Here is a 19411-nt window from a genome sequence, read left to right as displayed (position 1 = left end):
TTAATGCACAGCTTGTTTGTAGCCATGCTAGCATAGATTAATATCCTGTTTTCTTTTAATCCCGCCAAGTATATTTCACAAAGTAGTTCATAGAAATCAGTTAATTCTACGTGTTAAATGGTCAGTTTAACGAAATCATAAAACAGATATATTTTATCACATACCACCAGTGCTATCTAGATATGCAGATACTTTCAAAGCACCTATAATAATTATTTATTATAATAATGTTTAATGTGAGAGGTGACGCTCATTGTGATGAACCTAGTATCAGTGACTCTGCAGATCTCCTGCAGCTTTTACAGTCTTGATTAACTCAGTGCTCCGAAAAACCCCCACTGTACACTACCTGCTCAACACCAAAAAGCAAACAGACACAGTTATAGGAACTAGCTGCTGAACATAGTGGAGCATTTATCAGCTAAAGAGCCTCAGGAGTTTGTAGAGAGCTAAAAGAGAGTGAACAGTGAGCTTACTATTCAACAGGTGGTCAGAAACACAGCTTCAAATGAAGGGTAATGTTGCTCCTTAACTCATGGATATGTAAATAATCAAGCGCTTACTAACAACATGACATCCTAAAAGGTGATGATACATCAGTGTTGTGTTCACTATTTGTATATGCTGCCCCCTACTGGCCAAAAACCACCCACAAAAAACAAAACCCAGTTAATGCAGGTTTAATTGCCCATGTTTTGAGATAATACAATACTGTACATCTCTGAGATTACTGTCTCCAGCTCAATACAATGAAGGTAAAAAGGAATTGTATTTGTGGTGCTTGCTACATTAAAACAAATCACAGTCCTGGTTACACTTGATAATCCACAGAGCCCAGTACAGATGGTTTTACCTTTTAATGAAGAAATAGTCCCTGTGAAAACTGACTGACAGCCATCCATCTCTGTAGATTAATCCAGAGTTATCAGGACATTGTGTGTTTTTTCTGCATGTCTAGACACCACTAGAGCTAAATGAGTTAATTTCTTTGTTGTCATTGTTGTTATTTTGATGAACTTGCCCTTTAAGTATTCCCTGTATTTCGACAGGCCGCCCTGTCTCTCGGTTCTGACAGTCGCCTTTCACCCTCTTTTATTTAAATTTATGCAGCTGCTCTCTCTGGCTCTTGCTCCTCCCTGCCATTTGTCACCCTCTGATAAATCTCCTTCATCCTTAAGAGGCGTTCAACTTATTACCTGGACACAAACTGCCTATCGTGCTTAGTCTCATTTGCAGTTGATATTTGTGCGTGTGTCCTGCACCTAAAAAAAATCATGTTTGATGTGGAAGATACATGCTGCTTTGTTTAAAATGTGGCAGCTCTTTCCATGCTAGAGTGCATCGACAAGGTGGATCAGTCTCTGAATGTGTTACAGCTGAAGGCATACGGTAGAGCTGACATCTAGTGAGACATACAGTAACGTTTGAACATGCCCTTGGACCGTCGTAGGTGAGAGCCAATGTGAGTGTGATCTTTCATCTGCAGTTGCAAAACATTGCTTAGCTGCTGTAAGACTGTTTGCGCTGCGCCATGCCTTGTATCTGTCATGCTGTATCCCTCAGGCTACGCCTTAAAGGGGACCTATTATGCTCATTTTCAGCTTTATATTTTTATTCTGGGACTCCACTAGAGTAGCTTTGCACTATTCACAGTTTAAAAAAATAATCCTCATTTCTCTTATAATAGCTCTTTATGCAGCCACTCAGTTTAGCCTTTCTCTGAAACAGGCCATTAAAGCTCCTGTCTCATTTAAATAAATGTCTGTTAAGTCACAATCTATCACAGAATGAGGTAACACAATGGTGACTAAGCCTATGGCCCACTGATGAAAGCTCTGGCATTTGCAGTATTGTGATTATTACGAATGTTAGTGGCAACTTTCCTGCTATGCATTGAAATTACAACTCACATCCTGTGGTTGATCCATCAGAGAAGCTAGATGGACAAAAATGCTTACACTTATGCTAGCGTGACATCACACAGCAACTAGAGGTGGAGGAATCTCTGCCTATCACTTTCCTCTGCTTCACTCTGTCTATCACTCTGTATCATGGATGCATAAAAAGCTGCAGGTATGCTTGTATGGCAGAGCTGAGCTTTGGCTGAATGGTCAATGTAATTGTCTGTGGTCTGAGATATTAGGGTTCAGGACCAGTGAAGGAGCCCTACTTTGCAAAACAGTCAATTGAAGAACACTTTAATATCCTTACATTAAGTGTACTATAAACAAAAACAGGATTATTGTTCAAATACTAATAATGTTGCTGCCTCTTTATATACAAATACAAATACTGGGCTCTCTGCACATCCCTAACAGCAGTGACACTGTTTGGATCTCTGGGAGTGAGGTCCAAAAACATACCTGCAATTACTGCTTAACGCCATATGGTGTTGCCAAAGAGAACAAAATAGAGATCTTTGATATTGCAACTTTAATTAAGGTCTCCCTCACTACAAGTCCACTCTGTTGTGATTGGTTAGCTTCTGAAAGTGATGGTCGCTCAGGAGTTGACATAAACCATGAAATAGACTATAGTATTAAGATTGAACTTCTTTTTCTTGTTCTTTACTCGAAATGTCAACTTTTCAAATACATCTGTGCATTTTTTAGCATGTAATCTGATCTGAAATATACGAGTGAACAACACAAATTACACTTGAAAAAATTAACAAAGTGTTCCGATTTCTGGCTTTTGACTTGCAGGTATTTCTACATACATTCACCTCAAGTTTTGGATATTTGATCATGTTTAACATAGATATCCGACTTCATAACAGTATATAAATAACAGAAAGCTCCACAGAGCATAATAGGTACCCTTTAATTCTCCGCCTGCATGTCTGTCACTTGCTCTATCTCAGAGTATTATGTGTGTGTGCATCATAACATATCAGCCAGCCTGCTGTAATAACAGAACAGTACTGCCAAAAGTGTGCATAAAGACAAACAGAGGAGGGGAGGCTCCCGGGTTGGTGGAGACTGACCTTACTTCCCGAGTCCTTGGGTCCACACTCCCCTTTATCGTACCACCATTTGTTTTTCAGTTTGTCTAAGACTCCTGCTTCACTCAGTTTCAATACGGCAAGGTTTACGGGCGTTCTTCAAATCACGGGGGGCGGGGTAAGGTGGGGTGGGGAAAATAACATAAATAACATCATAGGACATGTTATTTTATGTTATTCAATCAGAAGTAGCCCAACAAGAGCAGCTCAGTACTCTTCACAAAGTGACGAAGCCGGGAAGGGGCCCCACTTAAGCTACATGTCTCTTTGCTCGTTGATTAAGATGGTTGTTTTAAGGGATTTTGATAGATATTTAGGGGAAAGGGGCAGAGCTAACAGACATATACGTGGGGCCCATGGCTGCATCGCTTTTCTGGAACGGGCACATACTGCCGGGACCTTTTTTTACAACAAGCATGGAGGCTGGTACTGTCAATACAAAACTATTGGCCCAGAAAATACCCTTCATACTTACTGGTACACTTAGACACCCAATATGGGCTTACTGTCATATTCTAAGATACTTATTTTAAGCAAGGTGCTACTGGTGCACCTTTAATTTTGAGGTGAGCAAATAGTTTCACCTTCCCAATGTGTCACTATATAAAGGAGTGCAGCAAATATTTTTGCTTCAACAGTACTCGCTCTCCTCTCTTAAGATTAAAAGCTGCCATTTTAAAGTCAGCAGCACTCCTCCGTGGGGGGTCGACCCGGCAGATGCTCCTGTTACCAACAACAAAACACATTTCTCTTTTACCCGCATCAAGGTCACATGGGCATAGCGACATAGCGGCTAACCTTCTCGCCACCGCCTCCGCTGCCACACTCTCCTTTGTCGTACCACCACTTGTTTTTCAATTTGTCCAACAGGCCTTGCTCATTGAGTTTTAAGACTGCCAGGTTAACTGCACTTCTTGAAAACGATAAAACATATTTGGTGAGAGGGGGTGAGTATGCTGTCCAATTTGAGAGGGAAGGAACAGGGGGAGGGGGAGGGGGGAAAGGGAGGAGTAGCAAGAGGGACAAGGGTGAAAAAGTGCGTTAATGCTCTAAACTGTTACATCCCATCCCAGAACCCAAACACACACTGAACACAAATCTCTCCTCTTTAATGTGATGTCCTAAGTAAAATAATGCCATATAATATTAATGTTATGCATATCATTATATATGGATGTAACTGCCAAATGCATATTTAAAACATCTTTTATAGGCTTATGGTTTTCAAATAAATCAGCTTGTAGAGTTACAAAGTCAGCTGGCAGCAACAGTCGTTATTACAGCCGACAAAATCGATGCATGTCGGCTAGAAATGAGAAGCCTACTTTTGTTTACTTCTGTGTGAAAAGACCTAAAATTACTGCAAAGTTTGAGTGGCGTATGACAGACAGTTTGACAGACATGGCAACAGTGAGGACCCTCAAGATAAATCTGAATGTTTTTTTTTTTTTAAAAGCCACAGTAGCAACGTGGCTCTTTGGATGGAAATTATTTGATGGGTTGCCATGACATTTTGTACCAACTTCTTTTGTGCACAATTTCGTTCATGGTCTCTGGAAGATTGAATTTAAAACTTTGGTGATTTTTAATCTAGGGCACCAGCGGGTCACAATTTTCAATTATCCAGTTAAATATCTCAACACACTTCATCACATGAATGTACAGACATGTTTTCTGCTCGGTGTATAATTACCAATTTTTTTCTCAAGCACAATTTATCTGGTGAAAATGTGAATTTCTATATTTTGGTTAATGACCAACGTATTGTGAAAGACTGGATACTGCTATAAATACTGTAATACTGCTGGAAACTAATGGGCAGATGCAACCTGTGATTAAAGGCTGGGAATAAACATTACTTTGCTATAAAAGGGCACCGAAATAAAGGGCTGGGAACCACTGATTAGAGGAAGTCAATTGCCTGAGTTGATTTGGTGACATTTGGAGCATGCACGCAAATATGTTCACATACTTATATAACAAATTGTATTTATATGACAAATTAATGTTGTTTTTCAACCCTAATAAGGATCAACATTTGGGATATTTAATATCTAATTGGGTAATTATTATTTTTTCTTTGTTTTTACACAAATAATGTTAGTTTAACTAATTAAATATTGGCACAAAATGTTGGAAACCAGCACTGTCGAAGCCAAAATATCAGCACCAGCCAGTGCTTGGAGAAAACAGACACCTCCAAATAATTTGGACCTGTTTAACACATGTATATAAATGTATGTATGTCAGCCAATTCAAAGCTCACAGGATTTAGGAGCATTAAGCTGTTCTGGAAAATTGTGATTGACTTGCATTAAACGTCTATGAAAAGCTGTTTAAAATAAGTATGCATCATAATTTCATGGGTTCTTTTGAATGCTGCTGTAGTGATGTCTGATGATAGCAGAGAGAGAGATTTGCCTCAGCGTGCATTCTGATCCTTTTTAATTTATTTGCATCATTATGAAAAATAAAATAAAAACAGTCAGTAATGGAAATATGAAACACAAAGCAGCACAGCCTATATTTTAATTTTGAGCTGATGATGTTTGCAGAGCCATGTGAAATAGCACCCTTGACCAACAATGTTGCCCGCTCTCGTCGTTGCTGGTGTGTTTCCTCGCTGATATCCGGACGAGTGACTGACAGAAGATGATAATCCCCAAAAAATAACAAGATGGAGGCCTGGAGGAAGAGGGGGACTACCGTGATCTGTCAGGGACTCCTCCTGGTCAAAGCAGTGGCTGAAAACTGGCACCAGTCTGGCTGCTAAAAAACAAACCAGTGACTGCTCTGCTCGACTTCAGGCTCAGCATGGTCAGAGGAATTTACAGAAAGCAACTAACAGGGAGTTTGATTTAGTGTCTGTGAGGAGTTGGATGCTTAGGAACAAATGTTGGTATCTATTCAAACATAAATAAATAAATAAATAAATGTGATGTTTGGTTATTGTTTGTATAATTATATATGATCTTTGCTCCAATAGTTTGTATACAGAAGAGGAGCATTCACACAAAAAATGCTTTCCCTGATGTACAACAATGTTCTCATTCCTCCGTGGGAATGAATGAAAGTGCAAGCAATCATGGAGCTGTTCTCTACTGGTTTGGAAACATGCACACGCACATACACACACACATACATACACACACACACAGACACACACACACACCTGTGCAGTTTCGCTTTTGGTACACTGTATTTGTCCATTCCCTACAGTGAGACCTTGCCGGCGGGCTTTGATCGATGAGTGTGCGGATTGAAAGTGCAACTCCCCACAGTAATGACACTGTATTCACTGGCAGGTCTGTAAATTCCACTATGTGCAGGAGGCAGTGACAGAGTCTGGCAGAGTTACCCAGGGCTGAGCATCCAAATGGCTCCCAAAACAATATTTCAGTCGCTTAGTTGAAGAGAACTAGTCAACCGTGAAGGAAAGCTGAAGTAGCATTAGCTAAATATTTCAAACTAATTACATCTGCATATATTAAAAAGAAAAAAAGAGAGAAAAAAAAAGAAAAGCTGATTATCTTAAATTAAATCTTCTCAGTAAGACATTTTTCAGATGAATCAAGTTTACTAAAGCCTCGAGCATGCCATTCCCAACATCACAAGCGCATGCACAAAGATTTACCTGATGTGGAGAGCTGTGAAGAAAGACTTAAGAAATAAAACAAAAACCCACCCTTGCATCATCACGATGAACCCCAAACAGCATGCAACAAACATGGATGTAAAAAAGCCTCTACCTCTGCCTTAAAACAAACACATAAAATGCCCCAACCACCCCACAGTAAGCAAGTAAGTGGAGACAGATAGAGATAGAAAAGGCGGCACACCAGGGAAGGTGGAATACCATAACAACACGTAAAACATATTGTTACACTATTCCACCCACCTTAACTGTGAACCCTTGGGTGTGGCTACTCCATAGCCTTTGGAGTCCAAGTTGCCTCCCACTTTCATTGTGTCGCACGGCTTGCGCTGCTCTGTGTATTCATTCATAGTGGACTCCAGGAGGAAGGCGTATTTCCCTTTGGACTTGCGGACCCGCGCCACGCCCTCAGCCGTGGTCTTGGTGAAGACTGTGGGCTCGGCCGACTTCATGTATCCCCACATCTTCTCGTAGACTGCGATCTTTGACCGCTGTGGGGTTTTGAAGAGATGGGGAGGAGGAGATGGAAAAAACATATCCGCATACAAACACAAGGTGGAGAAAACGGTTTGAAAGTTGGCATTTACGTTTACCGGGTTTTGAAACAAGCCGAGGAACAGTATGTGTTGTTATGTTTCTATCAGCTCTACTGGGATAGCTAGAAAATCAATATTCTACATGTTGGCTATTCTAGTGATGGTAATTAACTCTGACACCTTGTAGGCTTGAAAGGAGGCTGCAGCTTACATCTTCTACAAAGGCTGGTCAGTTTGAATTAATCCTGTTTACATTGGATTCCAGTGGATGTTGAGAAGCTCTCATGGTGAAAAAAAGGGTATCAAAATGTTCCAAGAAATGTCCTTTAAAACACTCCTGCAGCAGGATCCACTTCAAGTTCAGAGTGTGCAAAACACTTTTACAAAAATATGAAAAAGTACTCTTCTGCTTCTGTACATTGGTATTGCTATCTCTGAATGTTTCGGTGAGTGTTTGTAACATACTGAGTGCACAGATTGAGAGTAGAGATGTGTTTAATGCTACAGGAGTGGTTTGGAATATATTTGATGGGGTTTTTTTGGAGGGGGATTCACTCTAAAGGACATGAATTCAAGCAGACCATAGATGCTTTTCTTCATGAAGGACAAGAACCTTTCAAGTCTACAGAAGGTGGAGCTGACCACAGACCCAAAGCTACATTTTCACTCTGTTTGAACCATTTGTGACAATCGGCTCACCATAAATTACTCATAAATTACATTTAAAATGAACCAAACCCCATCTAGAAACTCTATGCAGCCACTTAGGTATAAAACAGTTAGCATAAATCTAACAGAGTGGTTTTATATCGAAAGGTTTTTGGGTGCAATCAATCTTTACCTGCTGCACACATTGAATACAATTTCAGTGTAACATAATCAACCTCCAAGAAATTACATTTATATACCACTAATTAGAAAACATAATTTTTTGGACACAAATTAATGCTGGAAAAATTATATTCTCTATTAACATAAACACATTTTTAATTAAGAAAACCTACCAAGTCACAAAATGTTCAGATTGAATGTATATGCAACGTTCACGTGTTTCATTCGTTTTCCCTACACACTCGATGCAATTAAGGCATAATTCACGTTTTTAAAAGTTTAGAAAAGGTTCTTAAAACTATAATTAGGTGCCCATATGCACATTGAAACAGGGGGAACTAAATCCACAGCAGTCGTTTTGTGTATAAATGTATTTAAAAGTTTATCTGCAGATAATATGAGGCTGCAGCAGTCTGAGAGTTGGTCAGATAAAGTGAATATCTTCCACAGTCTTTTTACTAAAAAATTCCTTTTCTTTGCGTCTCGACGGACTCTGTTTTCCTGCAGTGGAAGAATCATAACAAAAAGAAGAAATTTGGTACTAAAACGACTAAAAATGACTGTAGCTTTATAAAATCTGCACATAAACATTTCAGTACATGTTTGTACAGGAGGAGGACTGTGGATTTTGTCCCCCATCGTCATCCCCTCCATTATGAAGGGATCTTCTAATGGTCAGTATGAATAGGAGGAATGATTACAGCGAGAACAATGTGTCAACAATGTGTTCATTTGGACACAGGGCCAGATGTCTGTACTTTACTAACTTTTAGCCAATCTTCCTTTTTTGGGGATATGAACCTCGCTCTCTGGTATCAAAGTCCAGCAATTTATACTCATTGGATGCTGCATGAAAACGTAGAATTCCCTTCACTTAAAAAGAGTTGAACATCATCTAAGCAGCAGTTTTATTTCCTCTAAAACATACAGTATTTGATCAAACAAATTAGAACTGTACAAACAAGATTTCTAGGATTACCTTAGAGACCTGCTAAGCTTTCTTACATCAGCCTTATTTGTAGTATGAAAAAGATGTGGATACTGCATGGGTTCCCCTCCCTCTCTAAAAAACAGACTATTAACCCCGATAAAACCAACTCACCCTGAAGAACTCTTTGGTCGAGCCAGAGTCCAAAGTGCCGTAGGCAATATCTGTCTGCTTGGCCAGATCCTCGGCGCTTTCAATAGGCGAAACCATCCTCTCCACAGTGAGGAAGGCAGCCAGGTTAGCCGTGTAGGACGAGATGATGATGAGAGTGAAGAACCACCACACTCCCCCTACGATCCGTCCCGATAGTGATCTTGGAGAGAGAGAAAGGAAGGAAGGTGGAAAAAAAGAAAAAAAAAGAGGAAGAATATTGCGGGGAGAGTTTGGAAGGATTAGAAAAGAGAATGTAGAAAATATATATAAGGAAAGGAAAGTGATGGCAGTAAGAAATGAAGGGAGGGAAAAAGGGATTGCCAGAAAGTTGAGGTAGGAAAATGATCATTGGTGTGGCGTTAAAGGTAAAATTAGGGTTAGGAAGAAAGAGTGAGGGATCAGTGGGGTGAGATAGAAAGACATAGAAAACAGTTGTCAGTCAGTGTGTGAAAAATACAGTGAAAGACAATTAGAAAGGAATGAAAAATGATTGAGTAAAGTATGAGAAGACACTGTGGATACCAAAGATGCCGATAAAGCACCACAAGGTGGAGCTCTGACAACACTCAAATTTGCCAGAACTGTAGTTACCCCTCATTAGTGGAGATTGCCTCATAAAAAACACACCCATGCTTGTGTTGACCAGCTTTGATAAAGGAAAGGTGGGTTACTTCAGTCCCACCCCCCCTCTTTCTTATTGTTTATTGGCAGGATAAAAGAGCTGCAGGTCCCCAGGACAGCATAGCGGCAGCACTGTTCTTTTCTTGTTTGTTCGCTCGGGGGAGACAGATAGCTCACTGCTCAGGAACAGCGCAAGGTCGTGAGGAGAATCTTAAACCATAAATGCTGCATTGAGGAGAACAAACAAGATCTCCCCTCGGTGCAAATCAAACAGCAGAGGATACAAAACCCTCAGGCCTCCTTGTCAGATGGAGCGAGAGAGGGAGAGAGAGAGAGAGAGAGAGAGAGAGAGAGAGAGAGAGAGAGAATGGGAAGGAGAAAGGCATCTGCAACAGTCAGTGTTTTCTTGGCTGGTATTTCCACTGTGTCTTATTGCAATCTGGCCATATTCCATTGTTCCCAATAGGCACTGGGTTTGTTCTGAACGCCTTGTAATGTGTGTGGATGTACACGGTTTACAAAAAAGGACGGTATCATCCCTCTGCTTGATTGATACCAAATCCAGTAGACAAAGAATCCTCCTCTAACACCTTTTTCCTTTTAGGGCCCAATGCTGTAACACTTTAAAAAACCTTGATGACTAGCAATTATTTTACCTTAAAAATGAAGCAATTCAAACAAACGCTACAGTCTTAAGCAGAACCATCACTCTAACCAAAGAATCGCGGAGGAAACCTCTGTTTTCTCGCTCTGTACCGCTGAAAGTGCCTGTAGCGGCTGAGGCCACTTCCAATAGAGAGGTGCTGCAGTAGAGCATGTCTCCTCTACACACACAGGAAGCTTTACCCATGAAATAGACTTACTTGACGTATTAGCTCTGGATTTGAATACAAATGACTTCCCCTCTCTTTCTCTCCCCACACTCTATTTTCCCTCTCCCCGTGACGTTTCTTTTGGCTTTTGAGCACAGAGAATTTAACTGTAAAATAATGAATAAAAGGGTGGAGGGTGTGCATGTGATAAGGTGGAAGGATGAGTCCTATCCTCTCTCTTCCCCCATGCCTGCCTTATTTCCTTTTTCCTACCTGCCAAAATCCCTTCATTCTCTATCAGACAAGTCTCTATCTTTCTGTTTTGCAATGCAGGCAGCCGTGGATTGAGAAGAAGAATGTAATAAAGGGAACAGAGGAGGAGTGTCTGCTTGCCATCCCTCCAAACCCCTCTGTGCTGTGTGTTTGCTGGCTGATACCGCTGACTTTGATCCACGGTGACACACTGTGAGTCTTGATGGGCCTGCGGTAAACAGAGGGGATGAGGAGGTGAGAAGGTGGGGAGAAGCTCAGCACTGGGAGTCACTGGGTAAATTTTCAGACCACAGCAGTGTTTCCAGTGTTTCTTTCTCTACTCATTTTGAATTAGAAGTGGCAATGCACAATGCTAATGGCACAGTGGACTATTAGAGCGATAGTAGGATCAAGTCATTGCTGGTTTTGGTCTTTTCATGGAATTTATTAGTACTAAAAATAAAAAAAAAATAAAAATTTTTTAAGTCAGCCAGTTGCCCAAATGAATATTAAAAGAGATTTTTCTCATCGTAATCATTCCTCTTGTTCACACTGACCCTCCCCTCTAAATGTGCTTACAATATACAGTTATAGTCAAAAGTTTGGACGCATCTTCTCATTCACTTCAATGAGAAAGTGTGTCTAAACTTTAAGACCGGTGCTGAAAAATTATGGGGGACAAAATCCACAATCTTTGTTCTGTGCAAAGTGTATGTGAAGAGTATATAATATGAGGCTTAAGCTATCTGAGTTATTCAAATTAAGGGGATACATTTCACAGTTACAGTCCTTTTTTTTTTTATCTTTCAGTGGAAAGTTTTTCCCTGTTGAGCATTGTAACAAAAAGAGTGAATTTGGCAGTAAAAAAAAAAGTAACTCTGGCTTGATTTGAAAGGGTTGATTTGAAGCTTCATTTTAGCTTAAAATAAACTTTTGAATACGTTTTTTTTGCACAGAAGGAAGACTGTGGATTTTGTCCCTCATCACTTACATTGAAAGTACATTATTAATGGATCTTTTAAAGGTCAGCATGAACAGGAAGAATGATTACAGCACGAAAAAACACATAGTGATGTTCATTTGGGCCCCTGAATGTTGTTTAAGAGCAACATGGTGCATGAAGCAGCACTTGTGTATGTACATTTGAAAAAATATTAAATTTCAAATGATCCAGGTGCTTTTGCATATATGGAGAAACTAAACTGTCAGAAAACTGAAAACTTCTCCATCAAACAAACTCTAAAAGTTTAAAGCAGAGATAGAGTAGAGCAAAAGTAGAGGAGAGGTTAAGGTCGGTGTTATGTTTGTGTGTTCTGAGGTAAATAATTAGCTTTTTTAGAAATATATGTGTGGGTTGTTTTGTGTCATAAAGCTCTGCTGAAAATAGAAAATCTGAAAAATGTTTCACTGCAGTTGGATTTTGTTGAAAATGTTGGGGAGAACTTGACTGTAATGATGTATGAGTTCAGTTTTCCCACGAGTGGAGGAAACAAGAACACCAAACGGGGAATGTATTAGAAGACTTAAAGTGGAAACAAAACAGAAATTGGCTCCGGTGGTCGAGGGGAATGGGATTCTTCGCAGCAGTGCAGCGAGCCTCAGGGTATAAAGAATAGTAAATGTGGAGGGGGAAAGGAATGATTTCAGCAATTAGTCAGCGCTTTTTCTCCACTGGTTCACTTGCTTCAGTCAAATTCATTTGTATTTCTTAAATGGGATCAATTTAATACGGCTGGCAAGATATGCATCTTGGCTAGGTGGTATTTCTACACTCATCCAACAGTTTATGTAATTAATTAATTAATTAGTTTCTTAATTGAATCTATTAATTTACTCAAACCTGCATTAACTGATTTATTTGTCCACTTGGGGGGGCAACAGAAATAATGTGATGTATCATCACCTTTAGCAATCATTTGTCATGTTTCTGTCCACCTAATGAATGGAAGTCTCTTTCAGGTTTTCTCTCTATGAACTCCTGAGGGAGATATCTGGTGCTTTAGCTGCTCCAGCTAACTATATCTATGTCTGATTGGTTTGCGTGTCATTTGATGTCATTTGATGAGGCAGGGAGTCTACAGTCAGATTTTTAGCCTGTTGCAGCTGAAAATGACGCTATGAGAGCACTGAGAGTGATCCATAACAATAAAAGTGAAGCTGGACAACTAAACAATGAGCTGCAACTCACTATCAAGCTCTGTTAAGTCAACAAGAGGGTCAATGACGTATAAGGATTTTCAACAACTCAATTTTAGAATAATAAAAACAAGCATATCTAATGCAGTAGTTAAAACATTCAGAATGTTGTGTACCTGAAAATTCATATTACATTTTTGAAAGTGATTTTAGTGGGTTTTTCAAGATTAATTGGCACTGGCCTTAAAAAAAAAGTCAAGTCAAGTGGTGCGACCATGATTCATCTTGAAATATCTTATTTAAATAAAAGATCATCATTTACAAACATAAAAAAAAATGCAAATACTTTGTTTCTAAACACTTTATATTACTGAAAACTTGTAAAAAAAGATGTGAAGCGTGTTAAGTAAATTAATTTATTTCAAGATGAATCATGGTCGCACCACATGACTTTTTTAAAGGCCAGTGCCAATTAATCTTGAAAAACCCACTAAAATCACTTAATTTCAAATTTATAATATGGATCTTCAGGTACACAACATTCTGAATGTTTGAACTACTGCATTAGATATGCTTGTTTTTATTATTCTACAATTGAGCTGTTGTAAATACGTCATTAGAAGTTGACCCAAGAGCAACAGAGTCACTGATAACTCTCTGTAGGTTCATCATATATTATTATTATTAAAATTATTGATAAAAGCTGCCAGTAGGTCTGTCAATAAAGCCTTCTTGATCCTTCATTTCAAATGCGTCTAAATCTTTCAAAAATACCAAGTATGACAGGCTTAATGATGCAGTAATGTGTAAACATATATCCATATATATATATAGATATATATATATTGATGCCCATCAGGAATATTTCCCTTTGATGCAACTGTGCAGCCAACAAAATGGTGGCTTGACTTTAAATATTTCACTCAGTGTGAACATCATATAGCTTCAAAGAAGTGTTGGAACAAGCAGCATATACGTGTGATACGTGTGAAGATGGTAAAGTTTTAAAGGGAAAAGAGGGGGGGTTATATGGAATAATCAGGAATAAAAAGCAACATGAAGGTAAAGGAAAATCTCTTATCTGAGTTAAATATAATATGGCAGCACTCTGCAAACTCTGATTGGTGATGGTGATACAAACTCTCACGAGTGTGGTAAGGGTTGGGATTAAGGTTAAGGTTAGCGTACAAATCTCGCAATTGGTCCCATCGGCTGCTCCAATCTAGCATCAACCATCGGTGATTGATGTGAGATAGTAACATTTAAAGCACTCACAGCTCCCAGCTGTCCACTTTCCTCTTTTATTTCCTTTGATGTGAAAGAGAAAAAAAAGCTGAATCAAAAAAAGCTGCTGTCAAAGATGATTTGGCGCAGTGTGTGTGTGTGTGTGTGTGTGTGTGTGTGTGTGTGAGAGAGAGAGTGTGTGTCTTTCTCGGCATCTGAGGAATGTTTGTGAGGGAGAGGAAAGAACGAAAAGAAAGAAAAGACAGAAAGAAACCGAAGATACAGCAACATTAGGTAGAGGAGGTGATGAAGTGAATGCTGCAGAGAGAGAGAGAGAGAGGAAGAAAGAGGGAGAAGGGAGAGCTCTGACCTTGAGCAGAGCCTAAATAAATGAGTAGGTACTGGTCCGCTCCCAGGGTGATACCTGGGGCGAGACCACACTATTTGACTTATTCATGCCAGACAAACTGTCACTCCACATCCCTCTCTCGCTCTCTCTCTCTCTCTCTCTCTCTCTCTCTCTCTCTCTCTCTCCCTCTCTCTCTCTATACTTCCAGCCTCCCTCCAAACTTTAGCTGCAGCCCTCAGAGAAATCTGTGAATTACTGTAAATCCATCTTGATCCTCCTCACTGATGTCTATCTGCCGGTTGAAATGGCTGCACTGGCTGCTGAGACGGTCTATAGGACGGTGGCATTGCATCAAAGGTAACCTGGACTCTTTCACATCAGCATTTTCCCCTTGAAGAACACTTTAAGAACAATACGATCATCTGCTACTGGTTTATTGGAGGTTCACAGCAACAGCCGAAAGAAAATTAGTCAATTACGCCCAAAAACTATGAAACAAACTACCTTTAGATATCAGAGAAGCCAGCTCGCTCAGTATTCAAAAAGAAATTAGAACTGTATTCATTTTTCTGACAGTCACTTTAACACTGATGCACTACTGAACTTCTTTTAAAATGTTGTATTTTAGTTTATTTTATTTATACTACTTTTTAGCTACTTTTACTATGTACCATTTCTACTATTTTAAGATTATTGCTATTTTAATTTTCCATCTTATATTACATTAATGTTCCTTTTTTTCTTTCTTTTTTGTCCTTTTATTTAAACATTGTTTTCTGCTTCTTTTAAGTCCTTTCAATTTGAAGCACTTGGTGTATGTAGTTTTTTTGTTGTAAATAACTTTGAGCTGCATTTCTTGTATTACTAATATCATAATTATTATTATTAAAGAGTTAAAATACCTGAGATCACATCTCTCCATTTTCTCCATTTGCTGCCAATGTTGAAAAGTCAGTTTCATTTGTCCAGTTCATTAATTTCCTAAAAAGTTGAAGAAACAGGAAACTTACTAAAATAACATAATGACTGAAAATCAAACCTTCTTGGAGATCCCCAAAGAGTTGTATAGTCTCTACGGCCATTAGGAGTCATGACATCAAGCAGCATGTGCTCATTTTTACTTCATAAACAAACCTTTCTGCATTTCAAAATGAACACAAGTTCGGAGTTGGGACGCTACAACAACTCAGAGACACATCTTAGATTATGGTTACTTTAGTTTGAATAGTTAATTTCATTATCAATTAATCTGCTTTAATTAAGCTTAGTTTCTCGATTAGTTAATTGACTGTTTGGTACTATAAAAAATCTGAAAACAGTGAAAAAGGCCATCACAGTTTCTTAATGCTGAGTTGATGTAAAAAGTCCAAGAATACTGGCAAATCCTTTCAATCTTTGCTTTACAAATGACTAAAACATAAAGGAAATTAATTGATGAACTAATTAATCAACAAATCCTTGCAGCTAATAATTATGTTTATTTGTCAGACTTCTCTTTCATGTTGTTTTTCTTTCTTGTGAAACACTTTACATGGTCAGACCTCCAAAATTATTGAAATAAAAAAGTCTGTGTTTTTGTGTCGGAGGGGAGGGACGGGTGATCACATTTTAGTTAAACTGCTCACAAAAACATGTTTTCACAAACAACAAAGGATGAACCGCTGCGCCAAAATGTTCTTTTATGGTTACACAAGTATATCATTCAATGGCAACTGGAGATGTTTGTTTGTGATAAATGCAACCTAATTAGTGCTCGCTACAAGAATATCAAAGCAGGAAACATTAAATTGGCTCTTGACTTTGAAGCTATAGACACAACTGTACATAGATACAATCGGAGCCTCTGGCAGCGCTCGCAATTTGCAAGAATATTGTGACAAATCAGCCGAGTGTGAAGAAGGACAAGCCCTGTTGACATAAGCAATAAGCAGTGGACAGTGTGTCCGCTCGGCAACAGAAGCTAATTGCTGTTGGATTAAATGAATAATGGGAATCTTACAAACAGACGGAGTACTTGAAAGTCATTCTTCCTTATGAGACGCAGCTTTTGTCGGCTCTAAACTCGCAACTCATATTAAAAGTTACGTTTCATCTATCCGTAGCATTCAGGAAATGTGACATCAGTGTGTGCTATCAGTAAGGCACACACTCGGAGCTAATCAGGACTAATCAAGTCAATCACAGCGTTCTTATTAGCCCGGCAGAGATATGTGGCTCAGTGCGAGAGACGCAAAGATAATCCATATGAGAAGCGATGACGAGGGACTGAAGTGACTGAAAACACCTGGAACAGCTGTGAAAGTGAAACACCTGCATGCAGTGTCAGGCAGCTGCATTGATATTTATGTTGATATGTTCTGACCTGTGTTGTAGTTATGTGACATCCTGCAGCCTCAATATAAAAAAACAAAAATAACTTGAGTTCTATTCATTTGGGATTTGTAGTCAATTAAAAAGACTATTGTGTCACAATTTCATTTAAGCTCCCCTCTTCTCCGGTTTCCAGGGAGACATTAACATTGGAGACCAGGATATTAATCACTGAATTAATTATTATGGGCTGCCTTGAGGGAGCAGAAGGGGGTATTAACCCTTATTAAGAGATATAGAGAGAGAGAGAGAGAGAGAGAGAGAGAGAGAGAGAGAGAGAGAGAGAGAGAGAGAGAGAGAGAGAGAGAGAGAGAGAGAGAGAGAGAGAGAGAGAGAGAGAAGAGAGAGAGGAGGAGACGAAGATGTTCTGAGCTATTTCAACCTCTGCCTTTCCTTTTGGAGTTGTCATGAAATTAAAAAGAATGAGGAGTAATGAGCAAGTTTAGTAAAAAGTAAAAGTAAGGAGGTCTGCATTAGCCCGTTAGCTACTTGTGGTATCTTATAGATCATTTTGTTCTCCCAGTAACATAAGATCTCATTTGTAATCATTTCTGTGTAATCATCTGTGCAAACAGTTACCTAAACTGCCTCCAGATCTCTGAATCACCACTCACATCTTCAATTTGTGCAGCGATTTAAACAAATATGTTGCTCTGTTCACTAATGGCTGTTTCCCCCTTGTTGGACAAACAATCGACCAATCACAGCTTTTGCAATTAGGATTAAGAATGGTGGCATCTCTGTGTTTGTTGCCCCCCCTTTTTCTTTCTTATTTCTTTCTCAGTTCATTCTGTTATTTTGTTAGTAATTTGTTTTACAGATTGAAGGTGAAGTAGATTATCACCTGGATTACAGCTTTATAATCATTCAACTGTGCAACAATCGACTCATTGTTATCTGTATATAAACAAAACTGCCTAAAAATACCTTTGATAAAACGGTGACATGGTGTTATTTAAATACATACTCTAGCTTGCTGGTTATAAATGGCAACATCCATCACAAATGACCACCACATGAGATTGAACTATTTCAGGTTTATAAGTAATTTACCTCTTAATTTGACATATTTCTTAGATTGCTGTTCTTATGCTGTGTCTCAAATCTCTTCTTCTGTACTTACACTTAATATTTTGAGTGTGTTCACACTGAGAAGTATGGGAAAATGCATTGCACTGTGAGTACCCGGATGGTGCACTCAAAACAGTAAAAACTGTGGAATTTATCATCCTCAATGGTTGCCATCTTGGCTACGCTTGGACCACTTTTCAAACTGGAAATGATGGCCGAGGATGTTGTAACTATGGTGAACATTGCCACATTGTGCACATTTAAATTATACATGTGTTTTTTGCAGTGAGTAACACTATACTGTCGTAGAAGCCCTTCAGTTTAATGTTTTAACCTTGCTCGCTTTTTCCTCCAGTGAATTTCTGCGAGACGAGACAATTCATGTTTTCCAGTTCATATAAATTCTGGCCGCAAGTCACCATGGATGTGACCAAATCCACCAAAACAAACAATCTTCTGTGGAATATAACAAACCTTACCAAAAAAAAAATTGACCTAAATGTGGAAAAACATGGAAAATTATGTGCACAGTTTACACTTCAATTGTTTTATCCTTTTGCTTGTTGGATGAATGAGTCATTTGTGTTTTTTTGGGGGTTGATGTAACAAATGCTCACAAAAGTTTCAGACACACCGAGCGTGCATGCACACTTGCAGAGTTTCACAGTCCAACCGGTTTCTCGACTGTAACACATGAGCGAACACTGCGGCCCTGGCCCCGAATTCGTCCCATTCACCTCTGCCCTTGTCACTCCCTCCACGGCGTCTAATCTCCCCTGTGTGAAGGGATTTGCATGTTGCCCTGTCAGGCTAAACTGTAGTGGAAGCGCTCCTGAGCTCTGGTGGCTCTGTGCTGATGGATTGGGGAGAGGCCCCATGGGATTAGCAGTGACAGGTGGAATGCAGTGGAGACCACAGCCAGAGACAGTGAGGGTTGAAATGTAGATTTTTTCATTCTGATGCCGACATTGTTGTGCGGGTTCTGAAGTCCTTATCTGTAGTACACAGGCAGAGATGTGGCGGGCAGGGGTGGTTATGGTTGTGGTGGGTGTGTGTGGGGGGGGGGTGGTCTGTGCACATGTGAACAAAGCGAGTGTACTCCTTAAATGAGTGTACTTAATCACAGTCACAGGGCCTACTATCTATAGGTTGCTTACGTGAGGCCGGGCTATAATTTTCGAAGGCGCTCTAATGATCCTCCATCTTGTGTGTTTCTCAGTTCTCCTCTGGTGTGGGGGGAAGGCTGAAAGATACAGGCCTTTCATCTCTTAAAATCTTACCAACTCTATTACAGTACAAGATCCATAAGGGCTTTAAGGCAGATAGATAAAATAAGTATTATATTAAAGACTTAAATGTAACTATAGGAGCCGTTTTAGCAGTAGCTTAAAAATAACCCAAACAATCCC

The 19411-nt window shown here is 39.4% G+C and overlaps 1 protein-coding gene across 2 annotated transcripts in view; it reads right to left on the bottom strand.

Annotated features, from left to right (window-relative positions):
* gria4b (glutamate receptor, ionotropic, AMPA 4b) overlaps positions 1–19411 on the bottom strand; it is a 135830-nt gene that overhangs the window by 3302 nt on the left and 113117 nt on the right. The window contains exons 12-14 of one of the 2 annotated variants that reach the window (XM_062432884.1): positions 9129–9327; positions 6903–7150; positions 3803–3917 (exon numbers count right to left, since the gene is read on the bottom strand). In XM_062432884.1, the coding sequence (XP_062288868.1) occupies positions 3803–3917; positions 6903–7150; positions 9129–9327 (562 nt within the window). Of the gene's footprint in view, positions 1–2986; positions 3102–3802; positions 3918–6902; positions 7151–9128; positions 9328–19411 lie in introns of both variants that reach the window. The other variant, XM_062432886.1, reaches the window with a different exon arrangement.

This window comes from Scomber scombrus, chromosome 14, assembly GCF_963691925.1.
Source record: "Scomber scombrus chromosome 14, fScoSco1.1, whole genome shotgun sequence".
NCBI classification, from domain to species: domain Eukaryota; kingdom Metazoa; phylum Chordata; class Actinopteri; order Scombriformes; family Scombridae; genus Scomber; species Scomber scombrus.
Note: the sequence above shows the minus strand (reverse complement) of the source record. Positions and strands in the feature narration are given on the sequence as shown.